Raw genomic sequence first — 17,041 nt, forward strand, 5'->3', positions numbered from 1 at the left:
CTTAATTACATTAACTCATATTTAGCACCTCTCACTTCACACTAGGTGTGATTTTACTCTTCTCACGTTCTATCAGTTATATTCAAATAAAGAACTTGTCTATCACTGTGTCTACCTGGTTGAGAACTTTCACATCAAATGTCTGCAACAGGCTGCATCCTTGGGCTACCATGCATGGCGTGAGCACACACAGAAGTCCTGCATAGAACTAGTACCAAGAGCGCTGAGGCCACATTTCTTCGGTTCCAACTGCGATGGGTTGGCCACACCATCAGGATGACATGGCTTCCACAGCAACTGCTGTATGGTCAACTACGTTATGGCCAGCGATCTGCAGGAGGTCAAAAGCGGAGATACAAGGAAGAGCCCAACAATCAAGCGTTGTGTAATACAGCACATGCTGCTGGAAAGTTCTGCTTTGGAGCACCCTCTCTGGAGGAACTTTGCAATGCTGGACTTAATCTCCTAAAAATGCAGTATTCTCTTGCTTTGGTAACATTATTTGAAGCGAGTCTCGCAGTACATTTTACATAGATGGAACTAAGGATGGTACGGAGTTAGTTCTCCTTCAAATATATTATTCCTGCAAAGCAATATGTTTTCACAAAGCAATAGGCAAATAATTCATTAAAAAGTCATATTTTAAGGACATTGAAGCAAAGGACTAACCTAAATTCTCATTTTGATAACTCTTTAAAGATGATTCAACTAGTGCTAAATATATAAGCTTTCAACCTTTGCCTAAGAATGCATTCTGAATCAAGAGACATGTTACATTATAGTCCATGAAAAGATTACAGCCTCTTTTTGAAATGGCAATTTCCATGAACAACAAAGTTAAGTTCTGTAAGACATTTCCTTATCCTGTGCATTCTGTGAGCTTGTTGACACAACAATAGCTCCTTTTCTCCTGCTTGGCACTCTCACTCTCTAGACTATAGACTTTTGTGGTTTCATATGGCACCCCCCCCTTTGATGATGTTTTGTCAGTTGGCCCATCATGACACATTGGAAGGGTTTAACAGCAGAACCAGCATCCTCCTATACCACTTTGTCAGCCACCAGTCTGCTCGCTGCTCAGTTGAGTCCATTCTGTCTGCCCCCGGGCATCCTGATGGCACTGACTGTACCCCCACCACTAAGGGTTCAAATACCCAACAGTGCATTCGCCTTGGCTGGGCATGCACAGTTGGACTTGCTCCAGGGGAAGGAGGTAGGGGAGGGTGATCTCTGTCGCAGGATTAGCGACTCTTACAGATTGGTCAGGGTGTCTGTTTACAGACATGTGGATAATTGGCTTAATTTTTTGTTTTCTTCTTTGTTGTTCCATTAGCTTGTCCTAACGCCACCAAAACCTTTTGTCCATCAGTCTTGGTTGCAGGGGTGTCACAAGGGGGGAGGAAAAGTGGGACTGAGTTACTAGGGCCCAAGGTGGAGGGGCCTTAATTATTGTTATACTTTAGCTCTGGGGGGTCCCTGGAACATTTTGGGGGTCCTTCACATGAAAAGGTTTTAGCACCACTGATAGAGAAACATAGGTTTTTCAAAAAACCTTAGAAGGATTTGAAATATTCAAAGACTTGCACAAATTTTCATGATTTAAAAGAAATAGCAGATCTACAAGCTCGCAACACTGCACTCGGTGCCGCGCTGTGAGCTGGTAGATCTCATCTTGTAGATCTCGCTAGGGCTGGAGTTGAACCTCTGACCTTTTGTTTTCCAGGCGGCTTCTCAAGGCATTCAGCTGGCCACCACAGTGAGCTTGTACATCTGCTATTTTAGTTGCACATTATATAATTCCTTTTTTTACCATATTGTACCACAATACCACTACTATTGTATATTGATCACACTCAGTTTAAATAAAGACATTTATTATTAACAAATTAATCAGGTATTTTGCCATTAATCTAGACATAATGGATCTGACTTGATGTTTAACAATCTTGGCGTGTAGCACCCTCGAGTGGTTCAAATCTATTCAGTGGTGCTCTGCACACTGCTTGAGTATATAATAATGTTTCTTTATGAAATTCCCTCAATTGAGAATAGCATAAATGTGACCTGAACACAATTATGTGGCCTGAACAACCATTTTTGTGTATTCTGGATAAGGGTCTGATTCCTGAAACACTAATGACCCCAGGAAACATCACTGATGATATGTTCAAGAGAATCATAATATATATATTGAAAGCAAAACAAGAGTGTCATTGTCCAATAATAGAAGTATCCACAATGCTCTCATCAATGTTAAGGTGCAGAAATATAAGGGATGGTATAAGAATACACTCTCGAAACACAGAGGTCAATAAATGTAGCTTCTATGTTCCCCATTGACACTCCACAAGCCTGTGGGTATAAATAGGAAATAAAGTCTCATTATATCCTTGTTTCTAGTCTTTTGGTTTATGAGAGATGGGGAAAAATACATCCTCAGATATCTGCAAGGAATGGCAAGATGACTACATGCTCTAATATGGGACAAGTTGCACAACTATGGGACATGTTACTTATTGATACATTATTGATTAAAGAAAAACATTTGGGATTACCTTAGATCAGCACTATTCAACCTGTGGCCCATGGGCCGCATGCGGCATGTTTATGAGGCCTGTCATAGTCATACCAATAAAATATATTTTGTCTACTCTCAGTTTGGACAAATAATTTCTGATTACTTTTTTCTGAAGACTTTTTTGCTATTTTGTTTGTTCCAAAAGAAGAAACTCCACCATTTCATCATTAATCTTTCCATGACAATCCTTTTGTTCACTGCATGAGGTTTGGCCTTATAGATGGAAATGTGTTTTCTGTGTGGTTCCTTAATTTTTAGACTACTCATGTTGTGTTTGAAAACCATTGTCTAAATGTCCAAAATAGGGCTGTCATTTTTAGCTTGCGGCACTTTGCTGAGTGGCCCCTGAGCCATCTTAAATTGAGTAGCCCTACCTTAGATGGAGCTACTACGATGTACTTTTGACCTGTCACTTATGCAGTGAAGAAAGTGAAGGTTAGTAATAACAATGTACGATTGGGGTGTGCTGACAGGGTGCAGCTGCTTTCTTTGCATGCACTATCCCCTATCAGTGGTTCTCAAATGATGGACCCTAAACATGTTTTACAAGATTTGTGGTGTTGAAATGTTAATATATAGGTATATGTTTAAAAAAAGCTATATTCAAATAGCCAAAGTATATTTATTATTTTGATATTGTATTGACAAATTTAGCTGGGGACCCGCTGGAACCCCCTCAAGGACCCCTGGGGTCTCCAGACCACACTTTGACAACCAATGCCCTATCCTACACATTACACATTACCACCACTTCATGTTCTACCAGGTGTTCAATTGAGTTTATTAAAAATAATCATTATTAACCATTACTGTTCATTTTGTTGTGATCAATCCAAAGAAGACTATTACATTTCAAAATATACTAGTAAGACACCTCAGGGCTCCTGAGGTGTCTTACTAGTATATTTTCAAAATACAGGGCGACATGGCCAATTCTTGGCCATCTGGCCAGTGATGTATATCGGACCAGTTACCCATATATGGAGACCCCTGCAATATGATAGTCAACAATGTTAAGTCAAAACATGCCCATATATGGGCATTACCAAATATGGGCATTCCCAGATATGTCCTTAACATTGATGACATTGGGACAGGGATCTCCATATATGGGCATAAAACGTAATGTTAATTAGTAAAGCCAAGCAGGGCCTTGGCGAGTTAGGGCCTGGGTTTGATGCCTGGGGAGCTCCATATCTGGGAATGCCCATACTGTATATGGACATTTTATTTATTTTATCCTTTATTATATATATCCATACATATATGGACTTAAAATTAACGTTTTCGGGGAAGGTAGGGTGTAAATCAGACTTAAGCTGGCTCTTGGGCCAGTTAGGGCCTGGGATTGATGACATCAGAAATCTCCATATATGGGCATAAAAGGGATTTTGTTTCAGATTTTATTCCCATACATGGAGATCCCTATCTGAACCAGCCACACAGATATGGGCCATGTCTTGGCCATCTGGTGATAGGCCTATATGTCGATGCCATCAGGGATCTTCATATATGGGCATAAAAGGGATTCTGGGGAATACCCATGTATTGACTTTTACATAGGTGATGTCACCTGTGATATCACCTGTGATGTCACAGTGACAAGGGAACCAACCCATAGACTGAAAAAAATGTGTACTGACTTACACAGACAGACAGACGGAGACAAGCTGCAACATTTCTCATGGTAAACTGCGACCTTCAGTCGCAACAATACAATACTGTTCTCAGAAGGGTGGGAACCAAAACATTCTGGACACTATAGGAAAAACTGGGCACCCGGAAGAGTGGGCACTTTAAGGTGAGAAGAGTGCATGGGCACTGAGAAAACTGCAGCATTGTATGAGAGGATACTATATGCCCCATAGCCTGGTTCCCACTCTGTGTCGGTGGGCACCAACACAGAGTGGGCACTGGGCACCAGAGGAAGTTTGGGGAAATCTGGGCTCCAAAACGAGAATAGCCTACTTTGAAGTCATAGGGTTCATGTCCTCAGAACTGTTTTGCACCTGTCTGTGTATTACTGATTGATTGATTGATTGATTGATTGATTGATTGATTGATTGATTGATTGATTGATTGATTGATTTTAACAGTTTGCAGAGAAAGGTACAGGGAAGTAGGCCTACAGTAAAATACAAGGTCTGTTCAAAGGATTTTTCCAAGAAAGCCTCTATGGCTTGTTGGGGTCCTGTATACACAAATCATCGAAAAGTGTGCAGTCCAACAATATTGAGATTATTATTTCCCCCATCTCAAACATTTTCCGACCAATTTTATAATATTTTGAGGTTAAGATTGATCAGATGTAGTTCTGCGAAGTTAAGTTGGCATATATGCTATATGGATGGATGGATGTGTAGACCTATGGGTTCATTAGCTAAATCGAAGAAAAGAGCCCATCTGTCCACCACACCACATATAGCAAGCAAACTGTTTATTACCATCTTGTTTTTCAGAAAGCAAACCCCATAGGACTTTTAGGTTTGTGCTTATAAAACGAATTGATCGTTTCCATATATCTGACAAACGTCACTTCCAATAGTCAACCTGTCACTTGATGCAAAGCGGCTACTGGCTACTCCCCAGAGTTTCATTATTCTGCGCGTTTACTTGAGCGTACAGAATTTCCACCAGACATGTAGGCCTATAAAATGCAATTATTTTGCTTTGTCGCTGGAGCTTCGTGATGCTCTCCAACGCGACCGTCCCCCTGTCCGTGAACTTCGACAGTCCCGGTGATTTCTTCATTTTTATCTTCCACATTCTCTTTGCCACGAGTTCCGTGCTGCTGGCTGGTTCAGTGGTCATCGGCATATTGAGCACACGATACCTGCGAGCTCAGAACCGCTTCATATTTATGCTGAACACCAGCATCAGTGACACACTGACTGGGTTTTCGGTCTACTATTTGGGCCTTTTTGATGTCCAAGAGGGCTATCCGTCTCGGAATGGAACATATTACATTTTACCTTCATTTCTGGGCGTCAATGTGTTATCCTTTCTCTTTGCTCAGTTTGACCGTTACTTCGCCGTTTGCCACCCTTTCTTCTACAACCGCTACATCACTAGATCAGTGGTGATTGCCACCTGTAGTTTTTGCTGGATTTATACCTATGGTATTCTAACGGTGCAAAGTATGGTGCCTATTTCTAAAGCGGCTCAAATGAACGCATTTGGCGTAATAGCTCTACAAATCATAGTTCTCACCAAGGTTCTGATGACCATTAAATTATACATCATAGCCAGAAACCAGCTAGGGAGGGAAATGCCTAGCGCTGACCGTGACAACAAGAAGGAATCGTTACGCATCATCGTGTTTGTTGTCATATGCTTCTTGGCACTGTGGTGTCCATCATTTGTCAATATAATTGTGAGGCAGTTGACTAGGAAGGGGCTGCGCTTCAGGAATGAAGCCACGAACTTGTTTGCCATTATGGCTCGACTGAACGCACTGGTCACCCCCGCGCTCTACATCTGGGGCAGCCCAGCGCTGAGGGGGGCCGTCTGGGCAACGGTATGGAAGAGAGTGTGTCTGAAATGGAGGGGCAGGTGAGATAAGCTGCACATGGATTAATCAGCCACTAGTGTAGCATATTTTTGTTTAATTACGGGGCAGTGTTACAGCTCACATGGCCACTTGCATCACAAACTGTTTTGTTTTGAGTGAGTCAGGCGATGGCAATTTGTTCATTAACTGTTAGGCTCATAGCGCTGTTAAAATGCGGTTGATTCCAATTTGCCGGATTGATAATCTTCTTAATCATGTCTTATTATAATGCACCATAACTCACCTTTTAGGCCTATATACTTTAAATTGATTGACAATAATTATTTTAAGTGATGAACAATACTGAAATGTAATACCCCCCCCCTCTCTCTCTCTCTCTCTCTCTCTCTCTCTCTCTCTCTCTCTCTCTCTCTCTCTCTCTCTTTCTTTCTTTCTTTCTTTCTCTCTCTCTCTCTCTCTCTCTCTCTCTCTCAGAATTGGTTTTATAAGGACGGATCTACCGGCATAAAAGCGTCGTGAGGATTGCATCCTCTTATTGAAGACTCAACACCGGAACCGTAATGTCCAATCATCGCAAACATTTTAATAAGGACTTGTTCACCACTCTAATGATTGATGTCTGACGATTTGGGACGTTGTACTCCTATAGTTTAGTAATTTGTATAACATTGTTGGGTAAACACCATTGCAGTATTTTGTACTATAATAGACAAAAAAAAAAGTTTATTCTAAAACGCAGTTCAAAAACTATATTTAAATTCCTGCTTTCTTACAATAGGCCTAAATATGTTTCCACAATAGGCCTTATTCGCCGAATCGACGTAGGCCATTGAGCTATGACCTGAGGGCTGAGGCTCATATTTCAATCCAAAAGAAATAGAACACGTTTACAGTATATTCACCTGATTTTTAGAACAATTTACATATTTTGTATTTATCTAAAATGGTCTAAATGAGCGATGGGGTTCTTTGACTTTCAACAGGAATAGCGACTCTCTTATTTATAACAGTCTGTGGTTTGTAGATGTCAGTAGTGCTCCCTGCAGCCTTATACAGGAAATTGAATAGTTTTGCACACATAAAACAACAGACCACGCATGGTAAAAACTTCAATAAATGAAACACAACAGGTACAACTATACGCGCAACAAACAGCGCTGTCCATGGTACTGAAACCATTAGCGCTATCCATTGTTCTGATAGTGTTGTTTGCAAAGAATATGGGCAGTGCGATATTAACGAGGTGTTGCTCAGCATGCAATCATTGTAGAGTTTAGGACTTTTGTCTGGAAAACACATCCGGTATTCAAAAAAAAAAAAAAAAAAAAAAAGAAAGAAAGAAAAAAGAAATCACTGGCGCTGATGATATGAAATGACACAGGCCAATCATCAGTCTCTTTCTTATCTCATTATCAGCCTATCTTTTCCAGACTATAAAAAAGACTACAGCTGCATATTACATTATTTTAAGTGCGCAAAGCGATGCAATCATTTAACATCACAGATACACAGACACTCAGTGTCCCACTGTCTGTCATGCAGTTGATGTTGAACTGCAGTTCTCGTATAGGCCTACTGGCACGGTGGTCATTAGGGTTTTATTATAAAGCTCCTCGTCTTCAATAGTATTGATACTTTTATTGGATTGTCAGTGTATTATATTGGTCCGTTTTACGTTCTGGAGGGATATATCCGTTGAGAAATGGAAATTCCGGGGACTATAGGCTATAGGCCTACGTTTTTATTTGCACAATTTGACTGATATTTTGCTTTTTGCCTCCCATTCATTTACAGCCGTTTTGTTATCATCATTATTATGTATTTATTTATTTTTGTAAAATTAGAAAAATCTTTAGAAATAATGTATTTGTTTTAAATATAGGAAATGTAATTTAAACTACTGGTTTAAACGATCGATGCTTTTATCCGTATCCGTCTAATATTGTCTACCGTATATGGGCAACATTTTTACCACTAAATGAAAATAAAAAGGCCTGAATTGTTAGTTTCATTTTCAATTATATTATCTCAAATGTTGCTATTGTTTTCCCTCACAATTGTGGCTCTATCTAACGATTCCATTTTTCTCTTGCAATTGTAATTGTTTTTGTTTTATTAGGCTACTCTATTATTATGTGTAGGCCTTCTTCCAATTGCAAATAATTCTGAGACATAATGGTTATACCGCATCGTTATTATTATTACTATTATTATTATCATCACATTTGCCATTCGTTGTCTATCGTCGCTTCATCACCAGATGGGCATCAATGTTGCCGTTTCTAAAGCAATGCAGCTGTAGCTTGCCTTTATACATATTCAGCATAGTCTTTATAAATTATTGTGATTATGAAGGTGGATATAGCATGCAATTAAATTGTGCTGTTGCCAAGTCGCCTACCAGCTTGGGTGAGAGACCATTCAAGCTCTGAATCGTAAAAAAATATGATTTTTGTCGTTATTATAAGTTTATAACCTTCCTGATATTTGGGCCGGCCCCCTCTTTGACCATTTTAAGAAGCCTTGACTTGAGACAAGCCAAGGGATGACGTTAGAAAACGATGGCTCGTTTTAACGCTGTGTATGAGAGGCCATGGTGAGGAGAGGACCTTCTGGGAGGAAAGTGTGTGAGGTGCATAAACCCTCGTGATAGACGATCTACAAGCAACGTGGTGTTATAGGCAAATAATATTCCACCCATAGGATGTTGGAGTTCAAGTGGTTCTCTCCATAGCCGACAATAAAAGGCTGTAAAAAGAGTGTTGGCTGTACTCTCCCAATTAACTTGAAATGAAAAACACTGAGGATTTTATTTTGGCCTATAAACTGTGTGTGTATCATTTAACTTGTGTTTTTATTGTTCAGTTGACATTCAAATATGATCTGAAACGTTTGATGTCTAATAATAATTCCACAGACCACTGTGGTTCATGTGACCATATTGGCCTCTAACATTGGAGGTAGGGCCTATAATTGAGAAAGTTTCTTATATAAATAAAAAATGTAATGTAAGAAAAAAAAAAAAAAACTTGAATGGGAAACTAATTTGAATCATATTGTGTACAAAAGTAACTGAAACAACATAACTAAATATAGAAATGTATTTAGTTTTAGTCTGACAATACTGAAACTAATAAAAAAAAACGAATGACAATTGTATTGATTGAGGCATAGGCCTATTCTGTCATTAAATCATTCTGTCTATAGTTTTCACTGTACAAATACACAACACCCTTTTCAGCAATTTTCTCTGAAGGCATTGTTTGGATTTGAAAGAAAATTAGTTTTGGAAATATAGCATAGTTATAGTTGTATAATTTAAAAGGCAATAATCATAAGGAATAGCAGTCATGATTACAGCATTAACTGCAAGAATACTGAATGTTAAGTCTGTAAAGGTTATTTTTAAAAACTATATCAAAATAAAAAATGAAATCTTTCCGGATCTGATCAGTTACAGTAAGAAGTTATATTTTTCTTTGTTATAAAGAGTATACTTTTATTTTTCAGGTGCTTTAGAAACCTTTCAACTATTTAACAAATTGAAAGCAGTCAGTTATGTGATACAGTATTTTACAACGTGTCATTATTTCACCTAAGTCAGAAAGGGTTTCTTTACAAAACCATTTAATTTGATGTTTGTGAAGTTGACCTGCAAACTATTTGTTCATATATATGCTCTGCAATAAATATCTTTTACTGCATTTGTGTTATAACTGAAAAGTTATAAACCACAGGATGTTTTCTCATGTCTTCTCTCTGTTGTGTTACGTGTATTTGTTTTTGTCCATACATCCAGCTGAAAACCGTTTCCAAGAAGTGAGATGCTTTCTGGTCTTCACAGCTTGGTGGAAAGTAACTAAGTACATTACTGCAATTAATATGCACACGGTCATTCACACTCACCCCCCACCCATTTATTTTGGCAGGTTGTATTATCTGGGGAGTGAGTGTGTGTGTGTGTGTGTGTGTGTGTGTGTGTGTGTCTGTGTAGCCGGTAGCGCTATGGCCTCACAGCAAGAAGGTCTGGGGTTCAATTCCCGTCGGAGACGCTGTGGGCGCTGGCGGCGTATTCTCTCCTCCGCGTCATCAGTACCCATACCCTAGCTGGGGTTGGCAAAAGGTCCTGTCTGTGTGGAGTTTCAGCAGTAATGCAGTAATCCTGGTCTCTATACTGCCTCACCCTGGTCAGTGATGGAGGGGAAAGGAACTGGTTGGAATAGTGTTCCTTCCACTCACTACTTCCTACTGAAGGAAGTATGAGCTCAGTTCGGTGCTCTCCCCAGGTTGGCAGAGGGAGAATAACGGCCAGGATTACAGGCTTTCTACAGGTGCTGCAGAAAGTGACATGGTTAAAATCAGTGGTAGAAAAAGTAGGCCTACTAAAATTATTTACTTAAGTAAAAGTATCAATGCATGCACCAGTTACAATTACTTAGAACGGGTAAGGTCTAACTAGTATATATAATAATAAAGGTTTTGGACATAAAAGGTTTCCACCCAACAGCGACTATAAGTACCTGGGCTTTCATTACACAGGCTTATCCAATCTCAGACTGGCAAAACAGCCTGGGCTGATTCTGCCTAGCCTAGTAAACTAGACTCCTCCTCGTTTACGATAGAAATACAAACTATATTTCTATATAAATCCATAATCCAAATTTTACTTGAGAAAAATGTACGCCAAACGTGTACCAGACTTGAGTGAACCACTCAAAATTAAATTAAAGTGAAAGGTGTGGAGGAAAACATAAGCTATTGAGAACATAAAATGAAATTATGGAATATGGATTCAGGTATGCATGTTCATTGCTCCAAATCCTAGCTGGACGAAGGTTAATTAGCATAATAGTAACTTGTTTATTTTTCATATATCATTTGGCCATAACGGACATTGAAAGCTCAGTAATTGTCCTTCCATCAGTCTCTCATGGCTCTCGAGGCATTTTCAGAGAACTATATCCCGCAGGTGTAAAAGTGTTCACACACAAACACTGTGTCAAATGAATCCTCCATCTCTCAAGACTGATCTTTTAAGATATAGTTTTTCAACTAAATGAGTTCCCAGATTAACAGCATCCCAATGTTTAGGAATAATAATATATTTGATTTGTATTGCTCTTTTCATTCAAAGGGAATCTCTCACAGAGCTACATAGTTAAAACATAATCAATCATAGAAGGTTAAAAGCAGGTTTTAGTTTTTAGGCCGTTTTTTAAAGAGTCCAGGAAGGCTGTTCCACAGGTGTGGTGCTGCCGAGCAGAAGGTCCGGTCTCCCATGGTGCGTAGCTTTATACTGGAATGCAGACTTCTCCCTCTAGTCTGGGACTAGGATTACTTACATTTAATGGGATGATGGCAACCTAAATCCTACATTAAATTGTACTCAATTTGGTTCTGTAAACATTAACTGGATGAGGTCACTCTTGGCTTACTAAGGATTTGCTACTCAATGCCACTCTTCTCTGTTGTTGCCTTTTACATTTTCTGAACTGTGACCTTAAGCCTATATACTGTGTAGTGTGTATGGCCCTATTTTTGGTATGTCTCAAATCACAAAAGAATTGTTGATCTGAACAGTCTAAATGAATAACTCACCAATGAAACATGTTATACAAAGTACTACCAAATAATCTTTTTCCACTTAAGTACATGCTTGTATTTCAGTATAGTTAACTGCTGGTCCTGAAAACTAAATGCAGTGGTGCAGGAAGCCCTTAGCACCTGCCATGGGAGCCACCAGGCAATATAGCCAACAGCCAAAAACGATTGTTTGTCAGGAGAAATTATACAATTTTCAACATATTGATGATTTGTTTATTAAATATGTGGACTTCAAACTTCTCCATGACCATGTTTTATTTGAGAATTACAAATTAAGAAAGAATCCGCTAAGGCAGCGCACAGCACACCATTTTGTGTATGTTTGACAGACTGATATTAGGTTCAGTTTAGCTGAATTTAATGTACAGACAATTACTCAAACATCAAAAATGGGTTGACACATTACTGGTCTTAACTTTATGTCAAACACTCTGTAGCTTTTAATACTTCTTCATCCAAACACTGACACATTTGTTTGGGAACAATACACATCATTGTGTAATTTTTGTTTTCCATATATACAGTACTTCCTCCCTCAATGAGGAACATGTGCATGGGGAACATGAATAGAACATGGAGATTGCTCTATTCAAAAACAAATGTATGTCTTCCACAACCATTACTTAATAAGGTCAACTTTATCCAGACAGCTGAGATTGAGAAATTGTTATTTCCTGCCAAGGTCGTCCAAGTGTTTAGAAACAAGCACCACAGATGTTGATAAAGGTGAAGGCTCTGATAAGTCCATTGGAATAGGATTGTCAAAGGGCACTGCTTATGTGACCCCGTCTGTGTGTGCATATGCAGTAAGCAAGTAAGTTTGTTTGCACAACTGAGTGTAAAAATTGACCCTAAACATAAACTAACACTGAGGCTTTAGCTGTGCGGTATTTTTAGGGAGTGGGCATGTTATTTACATACCAATGGGATTCAGTGTGAGGCTGCGTGTTTACAGTGTTAGGTTGACTGTAGATTCTTGCGAGTACTGGTGAGGGTGTGTTGACTCTACCACAGAGTCCACGGAGGTTGCTTGAGGGGGAAAGAGGCCAAAGAAGAAACGTTGACAGGAATGGAGATAACAGCCCATGGCAGGTGTTGTCTCTGGAGAGACCGTCTGATCATCAGCCTGGGACAAAAGCATACAAAAATCCATATGAAAATCACATAATGCAGGCCAGGGGTCTTCCAACGTTTTCAGGCCAAGGACCCCTTAGTTCACAGAGAGATGAAGCAGGGACCCCCACAACCTTATCATAGATTCCATATTAGTTTCATCGTTTGACAGCACAATCACAAGTGTATTTTGGGATTCATGTCAATTTGTGTTTTCAGATATTTAACCACTTGAACCGTCAATACTTAAAACACTTGACCTTTCACTCTGCTTTTTTCCCCACTCTACACCAAAGCTAGCTGAAAATAGATCGGCTATTTTCGGCTAATGTTCTCCGAATATGGACGCTAGGGGTCAAGTGGTTAATATAAAAAAGGAGAAAAGAAAGTTTCTATTTGGAGGCCCCCCTGTAGTAACTCTGAGGAACCTCTAGGGGTCCCGGTCCCGCTTTTGAAGACCCCTGACATAATGTAAAAGGGTGATATCATATAATTAAACATATACGTGGTATATTAGTGAAACCAGTGACACATTCTCACTTTTCAATAATTGTTAGGGAAAATATCCGATCTACAAGCTCACTGTGGCACCAGACACCGTTGTACCAATAAGTATAAATCAGGGTATAGCATAGAGTTTTTTTCTAGGTCAGGGTGTGTGTGTGTGTGTGTGTGTGTGTGTCTCTTACCCGTCTCTTCCCAGTAGGAACGCTGCAGGTATGCTGGGTTTAGCTGTGCTCCCATCAGTAACCATGTCCAAATACTGGCTGTCATTATCAACTGCATCATCAGCAATCAACACTGCTCTGCCTCCTGCCTCCTCCACTGATCGAGCCTTATGGACAAAAGAACAGCCCCTGCAGCTCATGCAGATAGAAGGAAAACAACAAAACATAGAAAAAATATATATGTGAGAATGACAGGAAAGAAACATGTAGAATATATATTCATGATGATACACATTGACTTGATCATTTTGTGTTGAACAAATGCCTTTTTCGTTACAGAATTATATATTGGCCAACCTCGGCAGGCAGATTCTAGCCTTGTAAACGAGGAGGAGTCTAGTTTACTAGGCTAGGCAGAATCAGCCCAGGCTGTTTTGCCAGTCTGAGATTGGATAAGCCTGTGTAATGAAAGCCCAGGTACTTATAGTCGCTGTTGGGTGGAAACCTTTTATGTCCAAAACCTTTATTATTATATATACTAGTTAGACCTTACCCGTTCGAAGTAATTGTAACTGGTGCATGCATGAGAACAGGTAGGAGCATCATTAAATGTAAGGGAATCCCTTTTTTGCAGGTCTTTCAGTCCGAGTGTATCAAAAAATCACACCCGTGTGAAGTGGAGCTGTGTGTGTGTGTGTGTGTGTGTGTGTGTGTGTGTGTGTGTGTGTGTGTGTGTGTGTATTGCAGTTGATGCTCAGGGCAGGCTAGACTCAACAGCACCTCTCTGGTCACCCAGGATCATGTGTACCGATTTTTGTGACATTTGAAGAAAATATGTAGGAAAAGGAGCAAAAAGTGTGTTTTGGAGAAAATTCAAGATGGCGGAAAATCTATCCTGGCGCAAATGGGCGTGGCCTATATGGGGAGATGCGTCTTGACCCAAGGAATCCAGGGAAAAAAGAATTTTAATTTTCCGATCTACGGTTCAAGAGTTACGGGGCAAAACGTAAAGTGGGCCGTTATAGCGCCACCATGAGGCCGAGTGATGTAATTATTTTTCGATTCATTCTTAAAATCATTATGAATCTCCTCTCCGAGGTTTGAAACTCTAGCTCCTATGGTTTACGAGAGAAAAATACTTGAAAGTGATTTCTTGCATTGTCCCATTATAAGTCAATGGGGACAATTAAGCGTCGTTTTTTGCCGATTACGTCGGCATGGTAAGGCGGATCGGAACGAAAGGTAATAGAACACCATTCCCGGCCGAGCCGCACATTTTGATGTATATATTGCGCGAGTGGCGTAAATGGTGCGGCACTAGTTACGCGCCGAAGTCAGGCTACATACACACACACACACAGACAGACACACAGACAGACAGACCCACACAGCCACGTATAGGGAGCTGCACACAGCTCCAAAAAGCACCTCGGTTAAGGCAAGACCCACCCGCGGAAGCTTGTGATTGGCTGCGTGGAGGTGCCGAAAGTCACGGGGATGAAGATTTACTATTCTGGCCCCCTGGTTTACAACTTCTAACGGCGCTGCGTCGGCTCATGCGACCTTCGCAACGCTCGACACGGCAACTCGCTCGATGCCGCTTGCTCGGCATTGTCTCACTTGGCACAAGGTCACCTGAGACGGCGCGCCTCCGTCATCTCCACCTTAACCGAGGTGCTTTTTTGATACAATAGGACTCAAAGACCTGCAAAACAGGGACTCCCCATAAGGTAAGGAGCAGCCCATGGAGGAGTGCAATGTATTGAGACAGACAGTGCAGATAAATGTGCAGAAGGAATGCTTTGCTATATAATTGTGAATATAGTTGATCAGTAAAAACGAAATAAAGACTTAGTCTTAAACTTAGTGACTAGCTTCGACACGTACTGTATGTCAACCTGTTGCACCCAGAGTAAAGCAGGATGAAATGCACAAATGGCTAACTCCATATTAAGTAGTAAACCTTTGTGTAGAGCTTAGCTCTGGTCCAGAGATGGTTAGTCGCTCTATTGGAAACACACTTATTTTTGTGTTCCTAAAGGACATTTTCTGATTTCTGATCATATCTAACATGCAATTGCTTTGGCAAAAACAGTACAAACTTTCAGCATAACTATCCTGTTTTGGATGTCACCACATCATTATCATCTATTGCATTTACAAAATATACAGCATTTTAAGATTCTGAGTGCAGAGAGCTTTGGAATCTGTCAATGCATTTTCTTGGGCATAAAAGTGTATTAATCAATAGGGCATTGGCTTATGTAAAATCAAATGTATAAACATGCATGGTTCCTGGATATAAGGCAACTTGCAGCAAACTGAGTACAAGTTACAACATCATACTGTATAGCACAAGCAAACATAATTACCCTCGTTCCAGTAGGATTACTTGTCCCTGAATTAACTCTGGGTTCCTCAGTTCTGAGCAGCCGTCTGCTGGCTCTGCTGGCACAAGTAAAATCTCATCATAAGAAGAAGTCTGGGTCCCAGTCAGATGAGAAAACATGCCAGAGAGGATGGAGAAGGAGGTAATGGAAGACCAAAACACAAACAGAAACGACCAGAGACCACCATAGAGCAATGTGAGGGAGAGAGAGATAGGGGAAGAAAGAAAAAATAGCATTAGTGGGGGCAGACACTTTCCCTGGTGAATAATAAATCCCAAGTCCCAACAACAACTAAACAGTGACATTACTTACAAAATCCCCACCAAAGTCTTTTGCAGGAGCAGCACTGAAGATGTAACCTATGTCCTCAGGACTGATGACTCGGAAGTAAAGCAATTCATTGACCCCAAGACCTGGAACAGTCCAAATACGGTACATTGGAGACATGTCAAATAAATTGATGTTCACTTCGAATGTTGTTGTGTTTTACTTACATACATTAATGAATTGTATTATCAGGATTCAGGAGCACAAATTGCCTGGCTGGTATGTTTAAACCGCAGGAATTAAGTTTACAAATCGAACGAAGGAAATAGATCGGAAGGAACTGCAAGATGATGACAAGTCGAGAAGGTAAGTGAAGTTGACGTTACACCAACAATCTGTCAGGCATTCATTCAAACAGCTCTGTGTATGTTACCTGTCCTGGACAGATCACCTACTGTGCTGGGGCTAATGTTTAGGCTACTCGCTATAAAATGCAGACGTTGGCTGAAATGCAACCATTATACGCGTGCCTTTCTCACCTGATATGTAACTAAAATGCGTGATGATACTCCACAGACAAATAATCCACGATGTTTCAGTCATGTTAGCCATGTTGAAGACATTTGCAACCGCTAGGTCTTGTAACATACATTGATATGGACAGACCAGTTTCAAGTGATCACTAATAAGTGCAATTTCCGGTCGTGCATTTCAAAATAAACCCTATGGATAGGTACCCAGGGTTATGTAGGTCTATTTCGTGAACGAATAACAAATACAATCAATGCAATAGTGTATCTACTGTAGCTATATACACACACACAAACACACATATTATATTTTATTTTATATGTGTTAAAAACTGTATTTATTTTATTTTATAATAATAATAATTGTATAAAAATGCTTT

At 40.0% G+C, this 17,041-nt stretch overlaps 2 protein-coding genes across 2 annotated transcripts; one reads left to right on the forward strand and one right to left on the reverse strand.

Moving 5' to 3' along the window:
- Positions 1-5,267: 5,267 nt before the first annotated feature.
- On the forward strand, positions 5,268-6,134 carry LOC308295606 (uncharacterized protein; the record flags this gene model as incomplete). The annotated part of the gene is made up of 1 exon (XM_080738656.1): positions 5,268-6,134. One exon carries the CDS (start codon positions 5,268-5,270, stop codon positions 6,132-6,134), a length of 867 nt encoding a protein of 288 aa, XP_080594782.1.
- A 5,804-nt stretch (positions 6,135-11,938) lies between these two features.
- Positions 11,939-16,801, reverse strand: LOC308296014 (protease-associated domain-containing protein 1-like). Its single transcript, XM_080739123.1, has 5 exons — positions 16,671-16,801; positions 16,177-16,277; positions 15,847-15,956; positions 13,496-13,663; positions 11,939-12,819 (listed from the first exon to the last, which is right to left on the reverse strand). Exons 1-5 carry the CDS (start codon positions 16,777-16,779, stop codon positions 12,699-12,701), a joined length of 609 nt encoding a protein of 202 aa, XP_080595249.1. The 5' UTR covers positions 16,780-16,801; the 3' UTR covers positions 11,939-12,698.
- Positions 16,802-17,041: the final 240 nt, after the last annotated feature.

Source organism: Nannobrachium achirus (assembly GCF_963921795.1).
Source record: "Nannobrachium achirus genome assembly, chromosome: 12".
Classification (NCBI taxonomy): Eukaryota; Metazoa; Chordata; class Actinopteri; order Myctophiformes; family Myctophidae; genus Nannobrachium; species Nannobrachium achirus.

Bases quoted from the DNA above. Each gene is read 5' to 3' on its own strand.
- LOC308296014 (XM_080739123.1), bottom strand. From the start codon at position 16,779: ATGTTACAAGACCTAGCGGTTGCAAATGTCTTCAACATGGCTAACATG. The intron at 16,278-16,670 runs GTGAGAAAGGCA...GGACTGTTCCAG, and splicing joins GCATTTTAGTTACATATCAG to GTCTTGGGGTCAATGAATTG. The intron at 13,664-15,846 runs GTAATTATGTTT...CATGAGCTGCAG, and splicing joins GTAATCCTACTGGAACGAGG to GGGCTGTTCTTTTGTCCATA.